Source organism: Hevea brasiliensis, chromosome 10, assembly GCF_030052815.1.
Source record: "Hevea brasiliensis isolate MT/VB/25A 57/8 chromosome 10, ASM3005281v1, whole genome shotgun sequence".
Lineage (NCBI taxonomy): Eukaryota > Viridiplantae > Streptophyta > Magnoliopsida > Malpighiales > Euphorbiaceae > Hevea > Hevea brasiliensis.
In genome coordinates this window covers 99,227,054-99,246,491 of record NC_079502.1, presented here as the reverse complement: position 1 = coordinate 99,246,491, position 19,438 = coordinate 99,227,054, and the positions used below count along the sequence as shown (strand labels likewise).

Genomic DNA, 19,438 nt, shown 5'->3' with positions numbered 1-19,438 from the left:
ACAGCAAATGATATAGGGAATCAGCTGCTAAATTAAAGAATTATTTTAATTAATTCCAGAGTTAACAACTGATTTACAATCGATTGCTAAAATCAATTGTTATTTGTAACAAATTTTTTATCAGTTGCTAATAGCAATCGATTTTTGTAACTAATTGTAAATCGATAACTAAATTTTTTTCTCCAAAAATTTTTGCCTAATTTTTTTTTATTTGTAATTGATTTGCTAATCGGTTATTAACTATAACTGATTGTTGCAACTGATTTTTCCACCCAAAAATTTTAGCTCAATTTTTTATTTTCTTTTTTTATTTGCAATCGATTTGTGAATTGGTTGTTAATAGTAACTGATTTTTGTAATTGATTAGCAATCGATTTTATAACCGAATTTTTTCTCTAAAAATTCTCCTCCAATTTTTTTTTTTTAATTTGCAACCAATTAGTGAATTAGTTGCTAATAGTAATCGATTTTTGAAATCAATTAAAATCGTTTGCTATTAGCAATCTATTTTTTCCCCCAAAAATTTCCCACACATTTTTTTTTTATTTTGATTTGCAACTTATTTACAAATCGGTTGTTGATTTCTGTAATCGATTGAAAGCGGTTGCTATTATTAATCGATTTTACAACAAATTACGAATCGGTTGTCAACTTTTTTCCTCAAAAATTCCCACCCAATTTTTTAAAAATATTAACAACCAATTGTATCGATTGCTGATTCGCTTATGTAAACTACTACTAATTTTTTTTCTTACTACTTATATTTTTTCCCACTACTCATTTTTTCTCTCTTTCTTTTCTTTTCTCTCATTTTCTTCATCTTTTTTTTTTTTCATTCTTATCTTTTTTATTTATCATCTTTTCTTTTCTAGCATATTTTCTTCATCATTTTTTCTTTCCCATCTATTATCTTTTTCATCTTTTCTGTCTCATATGTCTTCTTCTTCGTCATCTTTTTTTTTCTTCATCATCTTTTTTTTTTTTATCTATTTTCTTCTACCATCTTTTTCTTTCTTATCTTTTTCTTCTTTATCTTCTTTTTCTTTCTTATTTTTTTATTTAATTTATTTTTCTTTGGCATAAAATAAAAATTTTTGTACAAATATATTTTTTGTTAATAAATTATTTGTAGTATTAATTTTTAGTAATTTTTTTGTTATAATATATACATATATATGGTAATTTTTTTTTAGTAATTTGCCTTATAAATATGTTTTTATATTTAATTTTTTGTTAATATTTTTTTATAATAGTTATTATTAGTAATTTTTTATAATATTTTTTATTAATTTTAGAGCTAATTTTCATTAATAATTTATTATTTTAGTGATTTTTTAAAATTTATTTATTTGAATTTTTTATTTGAAAATTTAATTTTTTTATATTTTTTTTTAAAATTGGCCACTAACTTTTCGGTTGCTATATCAATTGCAAATAACAACTAACTGATTTATAAAATGATTATAAAATTAAAGACACTAAATTTTTTTATAATTGATTATGTTTCGGTTACTATTTAACAACTGATTTCAGTTACTAAATTTACCAACAGTTTTATTTTTTTTAAGTTTAATTAATTTAGAAACTAATTGATTGTCGATTACTATTTGCAACCGATTTGATTGTCAATTGTTATTTGTAACCAGACTCATTGCAATCAACTACATCGATTGTTAAATTAATTAGCAACCAATTTTAGTGGGTTAGCAACTAACCGAATCAGTTGCTAATCCTTCTTTTTTTTTTGTAGTGATTTTTAAATAGACTAATCTCTTGGCCTTTCTTGAAGAAGTCTCCTTGGGATTTCACCTAAAAACAATAATCATTTGATACAAGACTCCAGACTCCACCTACCATTATGAGAAAAAATAACTTACTTTTGACAAATATGTTAGAAAATGCCACTAGTGCCAAAATTTCAAAAGGATGAACGAGAACCACAATCTGGGTCATCAATTTGTAAAAATTTTCCACACCAAATTAATTATGGTGGTCCTTCAATTCTTAATATTCTTGAAAATTTCCATGTGGTCTGAAAATTAAAGATTCCATTCATAAAGAAAAATTGCAAGTAGAGCACTGTCAATAGCATCCGGTCATTAGCAAGATTCTTTGTATTTGTTGCGTGAGTCTCTTCGTGTTATCGTTTGTGTTAGCTTGTTTTGGGAAAATGTTGTGAGGGATGTTGTTGCTATGGTTAATGATAAATGAAGAGCTACCTATTGAGGGGGAGAAACAAAAAACCATCAAATATTGTTAAAAAATAATGTTTTATGTATATCATTTGTATAACATTAATAAAATTATCCATGTTTAATTGGACTAGTACAGAAAGTTAATTATGAGGGTCTTTGGTTTGAATTATAAGTCATTCAAACCTACTTGTAAATAGAAAGTCGTAAATAAATTAGCATTTGATTTAATTTATAAGTTAAAAAATTACTTAAAATAAGTTAGAAATTATAAATAAGAATACTTTACTTATGACTTTCTACTTATTTTAAAACTATTCTTTGACCAAGTAAAAAACTATATTATCCTAATAATTTTTAAAAAATATCTACATTATTCTTATTTTAAAAATAAACTAGGATTTAATAGGATTCATTAATTGATTACAGAACTTAATGAGTTTTAAATAAATCAAATATCGTTTGAAAGTAGGTTTGATTTTGTCTTTAGTTTGTTTGAAAAAGATATCAAAGGATTTCAGAATCAATCACTTTTAAATTCTATTTTCTCTTAAAATTAAATAAACCAAGATAAATCTCAATTAATTTATGCATAAACTCAAACTCTACAATTATTTTTACTATCAATTAATCTTTATTCTTGCTTACCTATTATTAATTTTGTTAATCTTTTTGCTTAGATTAAAACTTTACTTACATTACCTATTACCTATTTTCTTTATTTTCATTTAAATTACTGCATTTAGTTAATTTAATTTTTCAATAAATTGATATTAGTCTAAATAATTAAAATAACCATAGTCTAGTGCTTAAATACAATTCTTCGTGGGAACGATACTTTACTTATCACTTTATTATTTGATACAACTTGTATACTTACGGATACAATATCAATTCAATTTTTTTAATTTTTATTACTGAAGTTTAATTTCTAAAATTTATTGCAATTTTATCAAATCAATTCAATTAATTAAACTTCATTAAAAATAATATTTTATTAATTAAAAAATTTTTTAACTAAAGAATTAGGAGAATAAATACATAAACCTAGCTCTGTCATATAAGTAACATCTAAGGCTAGACTTATTAATTAAAAAATTGATTTGATTTAAATATCAAATTCACGTGATGGGAGCGTGTGACAACATACCATTCTTATTAGTGGATTACAAAGAACAGCAAGTGGCGGAGCACTATATATAGCATCCGAGCGGCAAGGTTCTTTCACCAAACATAATTTCATGGAAAAATCAATGAGTGCTCTACTTACAATTTCTTTCCTCTGGATTGCAACTATTAGTCTTGGCATCTGCTATGGAAACTTCAATTCTGGTTGTAGTCCAAGTGAGAGAGAGGCTCTCTTGAAGTTCCAGCATGAGCTCATAGATCCTCTAAACCGGCTTTCATCTTGGGGTGGTAAAGAGGATTGTTGCAGATGGTTTGGAGTGATCTGCCACAACTTAACAGGCCATGTCATTGAACTCCATCTTGGAAGTCTTTCTTACGAAGGATATTACGGGGAAGCAGACAAGGAATACTATATGAAGCCAACATTTAGTGGTAAGATTAGTCCATCTCTACTCAACTTGAAGCATTTGAGGCACTTGGATCTAAGCAATAATGATTTTGGAGGAATTCAAATTCCCAAATTCCTTGGCTCTATGGGGAGTTTAAGATACCTTAATCTCTCGGGTGCTGGATTTGGGGGAATGGTTCCTCATGAACTTGGTAATCTTTCCAATCTTCACTACCTTAATCTCAAAGCTGGTGGCTATTATTATCCATATGTTGAGAATTTGCATTGGCTTTCTAGTCTTTCTGTCCTAGAATTCCTTGATTTGAGTAATGTGAATCTTAGCCAAACCTTCAATTGGTTGAAAGTGATGAACAGGCTTCCTTCTCTAGTAGAATTACACTTGTCAAATTGCAAGCTTCAGCATCATCATCCACTCATAAGTGTTAATTTTTCCTGTCTTTCCACTCTTGATTTGTCATCAAATATTTTTCCTGAACTTTTTATTCCTAATTGGATTTTTCATCTTAAATCTCTTACATCTCTTAATCTAGCCGAAAATCAATTTCAAGGACCAATCCCTAAAGATTTTCAAAATATGACTTCACTCCAAAAATTGGTCCTCTCATCAAATAATTTTAATTCTTCAATTCCCAATTGGTTTTCTCATCTTGGAAATCTTGTTTCTGTTAATTTAGCCAGTAATAGCTTTGAAGGTCCGATTTCTATTGAACCTCAAAACATCACTTCTTTGAAGGAACTTGATTTATCTCGAAACTATTTGAATTCCTCCATACCCAATTGGTTATACAATTGTAGCCACCTTGAGCTCCTTGATCTTGCTTACAATTCCCTTCAAGGTAAAATTTCTAGCGCCATTGCAGGCCTTACCTCTCTCACCAACCTTGATTTGTCAACAAACAAAGAACTTGAACTCGATGGAGGAATTCCAAGACCATTAAAAAATCTTTGCAATTTGAGGTTCCTCTCTTTGTCAGGAGTCAAGCTAAGCCAAGACATAAATGATATCCTTGAGATTCTATCAGGATGTGTTTCAAATGGGCTAGAGTCATTGGAGTTAGACGGTTGCCAATTATTTGGTCGTTTGACCGATCATCCCAGCCATTTTAGGAATTTGGTCAACCTTCGTCTTTCGGTTAATTCCATTTCAGGAACTCTCCCTGTGTGGTTTGGAGCACTTGCAAATGTGGTGGAGATAGATATTGCTCACAATTTATTAGAGGGTAATGTTTCTGAAATCCATTTTACAAACCTCACAAAATTGGAATCGTTTGATGCTTCTGAGAATCATTTGATGTTGAGAGTTTGTTCGAACTGGATTCCACCTTTTGATCATATTGAATTCTTAAGATTGAGATCTTGGGTTATTGGCCCACAATTTCCGGTATGGCTTCATTCTCTAAAATATTTACGTGAAGTGGATTTGTCAAACACAAAAATTTCTAGTATTCCCTACTGGTTCTGGAACATGTCTGCACAATTTCACTATTTAAATATCTCTCACAACCAAATCCATGGAACCATTCCTCATATCGCCAATATTGATCCATCTAATTCATCGATTGACTTGAGTTCAAATCACTTCAGTGGTCCATTACCTTGGATCTATGCCAGTGTGGAAACGTTGATTCTTCACAATAATTCATTTTCAGGTTCCATATCCCACTTCCTTTGTTATAAGAAGAATCAAGTGAAGGGAATGATTAATCTTAACCTTGACAATAATCTTTTATCCGGAGAAATACCAGATTGTTGGATGAATTGGCCAGAACTGTTGTTTTTAACTTTAAACAACAACAACTTGAGGGGCAATATTCCCAAGTCGATTGGGGCTTTAACGTCCCTTGAATCCTTGCATCTTCGAAATAATAACCTCTCAGGTGAAATACCTTTGTCACTTCAAAATTGTTCGAAGTTGACCACACTTGACATTGGTGAAAATGAACTGATCGGGCACATTCCAACATGGATTGGGGAAAGGCTTTCCAATTTGGTTATTCTCAACTTTCGTGCAAACAAGTTTCATGGGCATATACCTAAGGAACTTTGTCATTTGGCTTCTTTGCAGATTCTAGACCTTTCTCATAATAATCTCTCTGGCATCTTCCCAAGTTGCATTAAAAACTTTAGTTCAATGACTAAAATTGATTCAGTAGCACAAGTTTTTAATGTGTATTCTGGATATTTATATTTTGGAGATGATGCATTGATTGTGATGAAAGGAAGAATGGTTGAGTATGAGAAAATTCTAAAATTCGTGAAAAGTATAGATCTTTCCGACAATAATTTATCAGGAGAGATTCCAAAAGAAATAACAAGTCTTCTATCATTACAGTCTCTTAATTTGTCAGATAATTTGTTTTTTGGAAAGATTCTTGAGGATATTGGTGATATGAAAATGATAGAAGTTTTGGACTTTTCTCAAAATCAATTATTCGGAGGAATTCCTCAAAGCATCGCAGATCTAACATTTCTGAACTTGTTGAACTTGTCCAATAATAATTTGAGTGGGAGAATTCCTACAAGCACTCGATTCTTGACTTTTAGCTCTTCTAGCTTTGTTGGCAACAAAGGACTATGTGGACCTCCAGTCTCTGAGAATTGTAGCGAAAATGGCGTTATACTTAACAATGGAAAAGATGAAGGGAAAGGAAAGGGTGATGGTGCTGAAGTGGATTGGTTCTATGTGAGCATGGTACTTGGATTCATTGTGGGCTTTTGGAGTGTGTTGGGACCTCTAGCTATTAATAGACGATGGAGGTATGTGTATTTTCATTTCCTGGATTATTTGGGGCACAAAATTTGGTGGAGTTTAAGGTAAAGATTGTTGAAGTTGTTTTTAAAGATTTATAGTTATGTCAATGTCTTATTTGTGTTTGTTATGATAGTGCTTTATTTTGTTGTTTCAGCGTTTTTAGAGAGAATTTGTAAGAGAAGATACTATTATTATAGTTAGTTGCTTTTTACGGTTTTTATCATCCTTAAATTTAAAAGACTCCCTCGTGGAAAGAGGTGATGTTTTCTCGAGTGCTAGGATTGTCAAAATATCATTCCGTTTGTACCAAAACACAACCAAGTTCAAAGAGAAAAAATAAATAAATAATAATTCATACTGGGGTAAGTTTTGATTCACGATCAACTCAAATACGAATTTCAAGATGTCACTACCTCATGTATCCTTTGTTCATGTTTTACACAAAGATAACTCCATCGTTGATCAACTAGTGAAGCAAGGTGATCTGCATCAAAAGGATTTTGTTGTGTTCCTGTAGCTCCTTTACATCTGTTGTTATGAGAGTTTAACTACCCTGCTCTCGAAGTTTATGTTAAGTTAGTTATGTGTCCTTTTGTTTGATCTTGGTGCTTAAGTGTTGTTATGGGTTTTAATCCCCCCATTTTAGCTTGATGTGTTGTCTTAGCTATTTCTGGGTTTTCTTGGATGGTTTGTATCTTCTTGTCAAGTTTTTCCACTCAACATGCCACATCTAGAATGGATATATTGGAGAGGTCTATTGACCTGGCTTAGAAGGATGCGCTCATGTTAAGTTTTTCGTGGCTATTAATTTAAAAAAAATTGCATGCTTACTTTAAAAAAAAAAGTCTAATTCAAATCCACACTTGAATTTAAATAACCTGATCATAATTTGCCATCACACTCTCAAGAAGATAAGAAGAAGAAAAGAGAAAGCATATATACTAATACATTGCATGCATGCCATGATCACTATTGCAGCATGCATATAACTCACAAATCCATTAGAAATAAAAAAATCTATTCATCCGATCATAAAGTGAAATACAAGTATTGTTAGCAAAGTTTATTCCTATTTTTTTTTTCTTTCAAAATGGGCCTCAGATAAATGATAAAACGCAGAACTAATAAGAAATTATGGCTTCCTAGCTAGATAAATGATGTGTGTAATCCGCAAGTGCACGGATCATAGTAGTATAGTTTTAAAAATAATATCGATCCCACAGAGAATTATGCTTAAATTGGAAATAAAAGTATAAGCTAATTAGAATGACAAAATTTAAAGATGTAAAATGAAATTTGGAATTAAAATTAGTATTAGAGGAATTAAAACTAAATCAAACAATTAACTAAAATTAATTAAATTAGATTACCAAAAATTAATTTGAAATTTCTATTTATGAAATTGGGAGGAATTAAATCTAAATTCAATAAAAATTAAAGTGATTCTAGAGATTGGATTTTCAATATTGTTTGCATGTGGTTTATCCCTAATTTAGCCAAACACATGTGAATTGCAATTTTGAGGGAAGAATTTTTGAAACCTTTTTCAAGCATTTCAAAGTTGGTTTTCATTAAATCAAACCCTGTTTTCACAGTATTTCAAACCTAACAAAAACCCAATTAAAGCTCTAATTGATTTTGAAAAGTTCCCCTTAATCCTCTTAGCTTATCTCTAACACCAAGAAAATAAAGTTTATTGCAAGATTATCTATCCCTAATATTCACTTTTCAGTCCATCTATTAAGGATTAAAGCTTAACTTAATGAGGGCCCATTCATCAAGCAAGGCAACAAGCTCACAAGCAATAAATCAAAATGTAACAAACCTCATTTAAATGGCTAAATGAGTTTAAAACCACAATATAAAATATTATTTACAAACCCATCTCTAGAATCTCAAACAACTACTCACTAATCATAGTTTCTAAACAAACCCAAATGTATAAATGAAGAAATAATGGAAATCTAAATTAAGGAATAGAAAAACCCAGAAATATGCTGCTGAATCTACTGCTGGAGAGTGCAGAAAACGGGTTCTGCAGCTGCTGGAAAATGGCTTCCCGTCCTTCCCTCTTTCTCTACTTCTTTCTTGCCAAAAATGCCTCCCTTCCTCCTTATGGAAAGAAAATGATAAAGGAGGCTTTATATGGGTTAGGGGTCTGCCCTAGAATGGGTAAAAAGGTGGAAGATTCCAGAGAAAGTGAGGTATAAAATCAGAGTAACGCAAATGCCACGTCAGCCATTTCCAGTGAAAATGACATAAGCTGAACCGGTTGTGTCGCGGGTTGTGTAACAATCTGCCTGAATATCTGACAATCGACACAACCTGCGACATAAGTTAAATTGGTTGTGCTGCAGGTTGTGTAACTCTCGACCATTTTTTACTCAACTTCAAAAATTTTTGCAATTCAACTCTAATCTCCTCTAAATGGCTACTTTGATCAAAATACACCAAATTTCTCCAAATTTAGCCTACAAAACAAATAAATTCCAAAAATTAGACTAAGAAGTGTGAAAATTATAAAATTGACTAAATATATGCTAATATCTATAATAATAGCTATGAACAAGGGTAAATTATGTGTAAAAAATTACACCTAAATGATGATATAAAATGTATGCATCAAATTCCCCCATACTCAAACTCTTGCTTGTCCCCAAGCAAAATTTCATTAAAACTCATTTGGAAGGGAATAGAATCAGTCTTTGAAAACACAAAAATCACTAATCCAAACCACCAACTTACTCCTAGCCTCCAACATTCCAAATTCCCACCAGCAAAGCACAAAAAATGAAGCAATCACTCTCAACAATTACAAAATAGCTAAGAATTAACCAATCAACCTAAGCAACAAATACCAACCAGCTACAAGAGTCAATCGTGCCAAAACAAACCTAAATGAAATAGATAGCCAATGTGTCTCAAATAGATGGTGAGTAATGTATGGAAGATTATATTGCCAAACCCATATGCAAGCATAAAAGTTCTAACTCTACTAATGTAACAAGCATTTTTCAAAGAATCATTAGGTCTTTTTAAGGGTTGTAATGGGGTCAAATAGGGTAAAATTGTGGTTAACAAAGAAAGGGAATAAGGTAAACAAAATATGAGAATAATATTAATCATGAAACTCAAAGTGCATTTTTTTTTTATAAAAATTTTTTTTTATCAAGAGGAAAGAAATTCACAATGAATCTCAAGTGCTATCACAATGATTATATAAAGAGACTACTTTTTTGCAATTTTTTTTATTTTTTATTTTTATTTTTTATTTTTTTTTATTTTTGATTTTGTATGTGTCCCTATTTCATGTCATACCCAAAATTACCTTTGGATATTTTGGTCCTCTAGCACTTTTCAAGATGTTTCAATCCTCTTAGTTTTTTTTTTATATCATTATTTTTTAATGCACTTAATTGCTAAGATATTATTCTCATAAATAGGTGGTAGTGTTTACGTTTAATGGCTAGGTAAATGATTTGGGTTCCAAAGAAATTAGGGAATTAAGGTTCAAGGGGGTTTGCAAGGGTTGAAATGAAATTAAGGTAGGTTAAGGCTAAATGTGAGGTTTAAAATATGAAGGAATGCCTAAATCATATTCTTATCAAATGCAAGTTAAAAATTTCGCTTTGAAAGATCTAAGATGCTTGTTCTAGGAATGGTGAGACGACAATGACCATTTTCTTCCTTAAAGGCTTATCCAGACACTCAAAACTCAAAATAACTAATCAGAATCTGCATACCTAGATAAATATATTAATTTTCAGCTATTAAGTAAGAGAAAGAATAATGCTTAAGACTTTGTACCCAGCTGGAACTTTCATTCCACTAACCATCTAAAGGCAAGTTAGCTTGCTTGAATAAGTGGCTTATGGAATTCAAAGACTGGTTTAAAAATTCAAAAATTTTAAATGAACAAATGAAATGCATGAATGTATGAATGTATAGTCAACCTATATGTAACTAAGTATGCATAACTAAGTATATGAAGCTATATGCAGTGTATATAAGTGAATATGTACAAGTATGAAGTAATGAATGAGTATGTCACTATATGCAAATGAAAAAGTAATTTTTGTAAAAAAATTTACTCTCTCCCCCATACTCAGAATGAAAATTGTCCTCAATGTTAAAAGAGTGCAAGGAATGGGATAATTGGGCTATTTGTGCATAAAGAATTATTACCCTATTGCATAAGCGATAGCACAACTTGTGTTGAAAATGACACAAGCTGAGACGAGAATTGTTACCTCATTGAAGTGCAGCCAATTTAATTAAGTAAAATTTGGACAGCTGCTGCACTCATTGCAAAAGAAATAGTGCAATGGAATCCATTAAATCAATTAAACTCAAAAAGTTGAAATAGGGAAGTTAAGCTCAAAAATATAACCATCAAGTGTAAATCCAAAGTAGCAAATCAAAGCAAGTGAGCAATGCACTAAAGATATAAAAGAAAATTGTATTTTATGAGGAACTAAAAAAAACTGAATAAGTAAATGGTTCAAGTAAAAGAAAAACAACACAAGCAAAATATTAACTAAACAAGTTACTAAAAACACTAATTAATTTAGCAACTAAAATAAAGACATGAAATGGTTTTTTTTTTTTTTTCTTTTTCAAATGGGTTAGTGGGTTTTTGGGCTTGGGGTAGTTGCTGGCTGTTATACTCAATTCATATAGGCATTTTAGGTTAGTTTTGCATCCATTTTGCCCTCATATTTTAGTATATTTTATGTTTTTAGCTTTATTTTATCTCATTTGTTAACTTTAGATACTTTATATTTGATTTCGTAATTTTGTTGTTTTTGATAGGATTTTGTGGCAAATCGAAGATCAATGAGTGCAATAGGAAATAATTTGAAGAGATTTGAAGTTCTTTAAGCATGGAGGAAAGTTGAAGAAATCAAGCCTTGAAAGAGCAAACTATCCGAAATTTGCTTGAGACTTTACTTAAGGTCATGCTTAGGGTAAAGCGGCAGTGCTTAAGGTGCAGCACAAGTCAAGCATGAGCAGAAGAGTCCATTCTACTCTAAGTCTGCCGAGATTTGCTGAAGGTCTGCTTAACCTTAAGCGCATAAAGGCGACAGAGGCTAAAATTTGCTAAGAAGCTGCTTAGGGTTAAGCCGAACCCTAAGCAGACTGCCCAGAACGTGAAAGATGCTGCTGACTTGGATAATTTTACAACTCATTTCTTATCCACTCCTTCGCTTTTATTTACTTTTAGGGCAACTTTTAAGAACCATATAAATTCATCATTTCCTTATTTTTTCCATAAGAGGAAGGGAGGAAAAACAGAAAGGAAAAAAAATCTAATAGAAAGAGAGGGAGAAGACGCCATTTCTCTTGGGGAAGAGCTGCTGCACCAGTTTTGGAGCTCCAGAAACCAGGGACTTTGGTTCTTCCACCTGGGTTTTTCTATTTCAGTCCTCTTATCATGTTTTCCTTTACTTTTCCATCAATATTTCTTGTAAATACCATCATGAGTGAGTAATTTCTTTAGATTTCAGAGTTGGGAAATATGTTTTAAATTAATTTGTGGATTTAGACTGGGTATTTCCTTATTTTATATGAATATGAGTTTTGATTCCTTCCTTGTGTGCTTGATTTACTTGCCTAATGTTGGTACCCATTGGGTATTGTGTTAATCTTTGATTGAAGGACCGAAAGGTGAAAGTCATTGATAGGTAATCATGGATTGGAACTTAAAATCACCTAGATTTAGAAATAAACTAGGATTTTAAGAGGAATTAATTATTGGTTACAAAACTTAATGGGTTTTAAAGTAATCAAATACATACGAAAGTAGGTTTGGTTATTTTAGAATACACTTTGATTTGCTTGAAAAAGATATCAAAGGGATTTAGAATCAATTTCCTTCAAACTCTATTTTTCCCTAAAAATTGGAATGCCCAAGACAAATCCCAATTAATTTATGCATAAACCCCCAACTCTGGAATCACTTTTACCATAATTAGACTTTCATTTAAATTACCCATTGTTAATTTAGTTTAATTGCGAACTAGAATTAGAATTTATTTGTTTGCTCTTTACCCATTTCAATTAGATTAATCAATTTACCTTGCTTATTTACATTTACCATTTATCCATTAATCATTAGCCCAAATAATCGCTTCATTCATAGTTTGGTACTCAAACAGCAAATCCTCGTGGGAACGATACTTGATTCATCACTTTATTACTTGAGACGACCCGTATACTTGCGGATAAGTCACATCAAGTTTTTGGCGCCATTGCCAGGGATTTGATTTTTTGTTTGATATTGAACAATTGTTTGTTTTGTTAATTTGGGCATTTTATTTTATTTTATTATTATTTTTTTTACCATTTTACTTTGAGAATTTGTTTATTTTTGTTTTTCAGGTGCTTTATTTTATGAGAAGGACAAAAAGTGAAGAAATCAATCTATTCTTTGACTCAGAAATAGAGAAGACAGCAAAAGCTTTAAGAGCAGAATCTAAGAGGTGAAAAGCTGAAATTAAAGCTCAACAACAACAAGAAAGAGCACAAGAGCAAGAGGAATTACAAGAAGAAATGGCCAACAACAACAATAACAACCGCTCTGTGAAAGATCATGCCTATCCTAACATTGGAGATTTCATGCCAAGTATCACAAGACCAAGAGTAGAAGCTAATAATTTTGAACTGAAGCCTGCACTCTGTCAGATGGTGCAACAATCACAATTTGAAGGAAATCCAAGTGAAAGTCCACATGTGCATCTAGCACACTTTCTTGAGATCAGTGATATGTTGAAGATAAATGGAGTTTCTGATGATGCAATTCGACTCTGATTATTTCCTTTTTCTCTGAAGGACCGAGCTAGAGAGTGGTTACATTCTTTGCCACCGAGTTCTATCACAACATGGGATGAACTTTCTCAAGCATTTTTAGCTCAATATTTTCCACCAAGCAAGACAGCTAAGCTGAGAAATGAGCTGACTTCTTTTAAACCTAGAGATGATGAGAGCTTGTATGAAGCATGGGAGAGGTACAAGGATTTGCAAAGGAGATGTCCACATCATGGGATTCCTAAGTGGATGCTTGTTCAACACTTTTACAATGGAGTTTCACCAGCTATTAGAAGTACAATTGATGCATCTTCTGGAGGTGATCTTATGGAAAAATCTGAAGATGAAGCTTTTTCTGCTCTTGATAAAATTGCTTATAACAACTACCAATGGAGTGAGAGGAATGAGATCAAGAAACCAGCTGGTATGTTTGAGCTTGATGCCATGAATATGATTAATGCTAAGTTTGATGCTTTAACAAGGAAAATGGACAAGCTAAGCATGAAAGTAGATTCTTCAGCCGGAGGTTCTAGTAATTCAGTAGAAGTTGGAGCTGCAAATGTCAATTGTGCAGCATATTTTTTTGCACTTAATCAAGATTTTTCAAGTGAGCAAGTGGATTATGTGGGGAATTACAATTAAAGACCAGGTGGTAACCCATTTTCTGCAACTTATGATCCAACATGGAGAAACCACCCCAATTTCTCTTGGGGAGGTAGACAAGGGCAAAATCAGAATTTTCAGCAACCTTCTGGATATCAACAAAATCAGAATTTTCAGCAGAATAGAGGCCCCCCTCCTGGAATTTCTAAACCTCAAAATGCACCTGCTCCACCTCTACCACAACAAGCACAACTAGACAAGACAACTAGATTGGAATCTATGATTGAAACTCTACTTGTGAGCCATCAAAGTCAACAAGAAATGATTTCTTAATTAGCATCTAAAGTGGATCAAATGGCAACACACAACAAGATGTTAGAGAATCAAATAGCTCAACAAGCTAGCTCTTCAAGTAACAAAGCATTTGGGAAGCTCCCTAGCCAGCCAGAAAATTCAAGGGAGCATTGCAAGGCTATTACATTGAGGAGTGGAAAAATATTGGAGGATGGAGATAAAAAGATTGAAGAGAAAGTTGAAGATAAGAAAAGCAGAGAAGGAGATGAACAAACTGAAGCTGGAGTTAGAATTGAAGCTGAGAAAGAAAATTCAATGGAAGAAAAAGGAAGTAAGGAGAGGGAGAGCAAAGAGGAAGAACCTAAATATGTTGCACCTAAAGCCTACATGCCACCTTTACCATTCCCACAAAGGTTTCAGAAAGCAAAATTGGATAAATAATTTGGGAAGTTTTTGGAGGTATTGAAGTCTTTGCATGTGACTATTCCTTTCACTGATGCCTTAGCACAAATGCCTTCATATGCCAAATTTTTGAAGGAGATTTTATCTAACAAGAAGAAATTGGAGGAATTTGATACTGTAGCTCTCACGGAAGAAAGCAGTGCTATCTTGCAAAATAAGCTTCCACCCAAACTGAAGGATCCTGGAAGTTTCTCCATACCATGTCACATTGGGGATATCAGTATAGATAAGGCTTTATGTGATCTTGGAGCCAGTGTTAGTCTGATGCCATTGTCTATCTATGAGAAAGTGAAGATTGGAGAAATGAAGCCTACTACCATATCACTACAGTTAGCAGATAGGTCTATTAAATTTCCAATTGGAATAGTTGAGAATGTTCCTCTAAAAGTTGGAAAATTTTTCATACCAGTGGATTTTGTGGTATTGGAGATGGAGGAGGATGTACACATTTCTATTATTCTTGGTAGACCTTTCCTTGCAACTGCTGGAGCTGTGATTGATGTAAAAAATGGGAGGCTTACATTGGAAGTTGGGGAAGAGAAAGTTGAATTTAATTTGTTTCAAGCAATGAAAAAGAAAGATGATTCAAACTCATGCTTGAGAGTTGATGTGATAGATGAAGAGGTTAGAGAAGTGCTTAAAAAGCAACATCCTAAAGATCCCTTAGAAGCTTGTTTGGTTCATAACATCAAAAAAGGGGATGAGATTGAAGAAGCTGCAGAATATGCTACAATTTTGGAAGGAAATCCACCTTTGTCTATGGCTGATATTGAAAAGATTGGGAACTTGAAGCAAGATACAACTTCATCATCAAAGCTTGAAAAAGGTGAAGCACCGAAGGTAGAGTTGAAACCTCTTCCAACAAATCTCAGGTATGCTTTTCTAGGTCAAAATTCTACATATCCTGTGATTGTTAGTGCTAAATTGACTGATTGTGAAGTTGAAAAATTATTGAGAGTTCTTAGGAAGCATAGAAGGATAATTGGTTATACCATTGATGATATTAAAGGAATACATCCTTCTGTGTGCATGCATAGAATCTTGTTGGAAAATGACCATAAAGCCTCTCGAGAATCACAAAGGAGATTGAACCCAAATATGAAAGAGGTTGTGAAAAAGGAGATCTTGAAATTGCTTGATGCAGGTATTATTTACCCTATTTCTGACAGCAATTGGGTAAGTCCAATCCATGTTGTACCTAAGAAAGGGGGCATCACAGTAGTGAAAAAAGATAATGATGAACTAATACCTACAAGGACTGTAACTGGATGGAGAATGTGTATAGACTATAGGAAATTGAATAATGCAACCAGAAAGGACCATTTTCCATTACCATTTATAGATCAAATGCTTGAGAGATTAGCTCATCATTCTTATTTTTGCTATTTGGATGGCTATTTAGGGTTCTTTCAAATCCCTATTCACCCAGATGATCAGGATAAAACTACCTTCACATGTCCTTATGGTACCTTTGCATATCGAAGGATGCCATTTGGACTATGTAATGCTCCTGCTACATTTCAAAGATGTATGATGTCCATATTTTCTGACATGATTGAGGGTATTATGGAAGTGTTCATGGATGATTTTTCTGTGTATGGTAAATCTTTTGATGAATGCTTATCTAACTTGTCTAAGGTTTTGCAAGATGTGAAGAGTTCAATTTAGTTTTAAATTGGGAAAAGTGCCATTTTATGGTACAAGAAGGAATTGTTTTGGGACATCTTGTGTCAAACAGGGGTATTGAGGTGGATAAATCAAAGATAGAAATTATTGAGAAAATGCCGCCCCCAACATCTGTGAAGGGAGTGAGGAGTTTCTTGGGGCATGCTGGATTTTACAGGAGATTCATCAAGGATTTCTCTAAGATTTCTAAACCTCTTACCAATTTATTGAGTAAAGATATGGAATTTAATTTTGATACTAATTGTATGAATTCTTTTTGTAGGATAAAGGAAGCTTTGATATCTGCTCCTATTATGCAGCCACCCGATTGGTCATTACCTTTTGAGTTAATGTGCGATGCTAGTGATTATGCCATTGGGGCTGTTGTGGGACAAAGGAGAGATAAGAAGGTGTATGCAATATACTATGCAAGTAGGACCTTAGATGATGCTCAAATAAATTATTCTACTACAGAGAAAGAGTTTTTGGCAATAGTATTTGCAGTAGACAAATTCAGGTCCTATCTTGTGGGGTCAAAGGTAATAGTGTACACGGATCATACAGCTATCAAGTATCTCCTTCGAAAAAAAGAGGCTAAACCTAGATTGATAAGGTGGGTACTACTCCTTCAAGAGTTTGACTTGGAAATTAAAGATAAGAAAGGAGTAGAAAATGTGGTAGCGGATCATCTATCTAGATTGAGGCAAGAACAAGGAGACAATTTGGGAAAAGAGCCCCCAATAGATGATTATTTTCCTGATGAGCAACTGTTAGTAATCATGAATGCAAAAACCCCTTGGTATGCAGATTTTGTGAACTATCTAGTGTGTGGAATCCTTGCACCTGATCTAACATGGCAGCAAAAGAAGAAATTTCTTTTTGATGTGAAGGATTATGATTGGGAGGAGCCATTTTTGTTCAAGAGATGCGGAGATGGGCTGATTAGAAGATGTTTAGCTGATGAGGAGATAGGGAATGTTATTAAAGATTGCCATTCTTCACTTTATGGGGGTCATATGAGTGTGACAAAGACTGCAGAAAAAGTTCTTCAAGTAGGGTTCTTTTGGCCACACATGTTTAAAGATGTGAGGAAGTTTGTAATTGCATGTGATAGGTGTCAAAGGATGGGTAATATCTCAAAGAGAGATGAAATGCCCCTCCAAAATATATTAGAAGTGGAACTATTTGATGTGTGGGGCATTGATTTCATGGGACCTTTTCCATCGTCCTTGGGACACAAATACATTTTAGTTGGAGTAGATTATGTGAGCAAATGGGTTGAAGCTATACCATCTCCAACTAATGATGTTAGAGTTGTGATTTAATTCCTTAAAAAGTTCATTTTTACAAGATTTGGAACTCCACGTGCCATTATAAGTGATGGAGGTTCTCATTTTTGCAACCATCAATTTGAAAGATTATTACAAAAATATGGAGTGAAGCATAAGATTGCAACACCCTACCATCAACAAACTAGTGGTCAAGTGGAGATCTCCAATAGAGAGCTGAAAAGAATTCTTGAGAAAACAGTGAATAGTTCAAGGAAAGATTGGTCACTAAAGTTAGATGATGCTCTTTGGGCCTATAGAACAGCTTTTAAAACTCTTATTGGAACTACCCCATTTAGATTGGTTTATGGGAAGGCTTGTTATTTACCTTTGGAGTTGGAGCATAGAGCATATTGGGCCATAAGGACACTGAACTTTGACTTAAAAACTGCAAGAGAAAAAAGAATGCTGCAACTAAATGAACTTGAGGAACTTAGATTGGATGCTTATGAAAATTCCAAGCTTTACAAGGAAAGAACTAAGAGATGGCATGATAAGCATATTAGGAGGAAAGAATTTCAAGAAGGTGATGTTGTTCTCCTATATAACTCTAGGTTAAGGTTATTTCCAGGAAAATTGAAGTCAAGATGGTCAGGGCCCTACACTGTTATAAAAGTATACCCCTATGGAGCTGTTGAGATAGGCAATGAAACCTCAGGGACTTTCAAAGTTAATGGGCAGAGATTAAAGCATTATATTGTTGGAGAACCCACACAAAAGTTTGTAGAGGTTTCATGGCTTGGTTCTCCAATCAGGGATGCTTAGGAAATTTGGAGTGGTAGGTCAAGCTTAAGACCCTAAACAAGCGCTTCTTGGGAGGCAACCCAAGCCTATCCTTTTATAGTTTATTAATTTTCCATTTCATTTCATTTTCAGTTTTCACCCCCATTAATCTCAAAAGTGACATTTGTTTATCTTTTGTAGGTCATTCATGAAGATGGGGCAAATTAACACTTGTAGCAAAAAGAAAGAATTGAAAGAGGGCAAGTATAAGCAAAATTCTGCAATTTATCCAGTGCCTGTAAACAGTAACACCTTTAAACTTGTGCTAAATTGCTGATATTGCAATCTACTTGATAGCACATGTTTGATTTTGTGTTTTGTGTAAATTCTGTGAAATGCAACTTGAATGAGGATCAATTTTGATATTTAGGACTGATGTGAGCTTTATTGAAGTGCAAAAATAATGTTTGTTAAGTTTCACCTTTTAGTGTATATATAATTTTGTAGTCTGATAGGAATTTGCATGCTTTTGTTTGAATTGCTGCTAGTTTTTGTAATCTGCAGATTTTGGTTACTGTTTATGCTACTGTTCATGCTGCTTAAAAGGTCAATTTCTATGTCTTTTCTGCAATTCTTGATTGATTGGAACTTGTCCAAAATGCTGCTGAAAATGTGCTTTTGGTATAAGTAAAGAAAGGAGACCATTTCATTAAGTGTGCACAAAGGTAGTCAAAATTGATGCCTAAATTGAAAAATGCTTGCATGAGCTAAATGAAAATATACGGTGTTTGATGAGTTCTAAGAGATGATGAGCTTAAATTCCTCAATTTTATGGTGTTTGTGTGTATTTGGTAATTGCTGAGGGTCACAATAGCATTCCATAGCTTTTGGACTGTTTTTGGTAAGCAAAACCACAATTTTTCCCAAAACCTGCCGAAACTTGCTGATGACATTGCTTGTCAAGCAGAGTCTTAAGCAAATTCTGCTGAACCTTATGCCTAACCCTAAGCATGGCCCATAATACCACATGTCTGCCCCACATTTTAAAAGCCTCAGAACTTCCGCCAATTTTCCA

General features: G+C 33.0%; 1 protein-coding gene and 1 non-coding gene across 2 annotated transcripts; one reads left to right on the top strand and one right to left on the bottom strand.

Moving 5' to 3' along the window:
- Positions 1-3,354: 3,354 nt before the first annotated feature.
- Positions 3,355-6,657, top strand: LOC131168954 (receptor-like protein EIX2). The gene is made up of 2 exons (XM_058128672.1): positions 3,355-6,486; positions 6,636-6,657. The coding sequence occupies exons 1-2, from the start codon at positions 3,434-3,436 to the stop codon at positions 6,655-6,657; spliced, it is 3,075 nt and encodes a 1,024-aa protein (XP_057984655.1). The 5' UTR covers positions 3,355-3,433.
- A 6,763-nt stretch (positions 6,658-13,420) lies between these two features.
- LOC131170064 (small nucleolar RNA R71) lies at positions 13,421-13,527 on the bottom strand. Its single transcript, XR_009141007.1, has one exon. It is a non-coding gene; the product is annotated as a small nucleolar RNA R71 (small nucleolar RNA).
- Between the last annotated feature and the right edge of the window lie 5,911 nt (positions 13,528-19,438).

Excerpts from the sequence above, each read along its gene's own strand:
- LOC131168954 (XM_058128672.1), top strand. The coding sequence starts at position 3,434 with ATGGAAAAATCAATGAGTGCTCTACTTACAATTTCTTTCCTCTGGATT. Across the intron at positions 6,487-6,635 it reads GCTATTAATAGACGATGGAG|CGTTTTTAGAGAGAATTTGT; the intron begins GTATGTGTATTT and ends TTGTTGTTTCAG.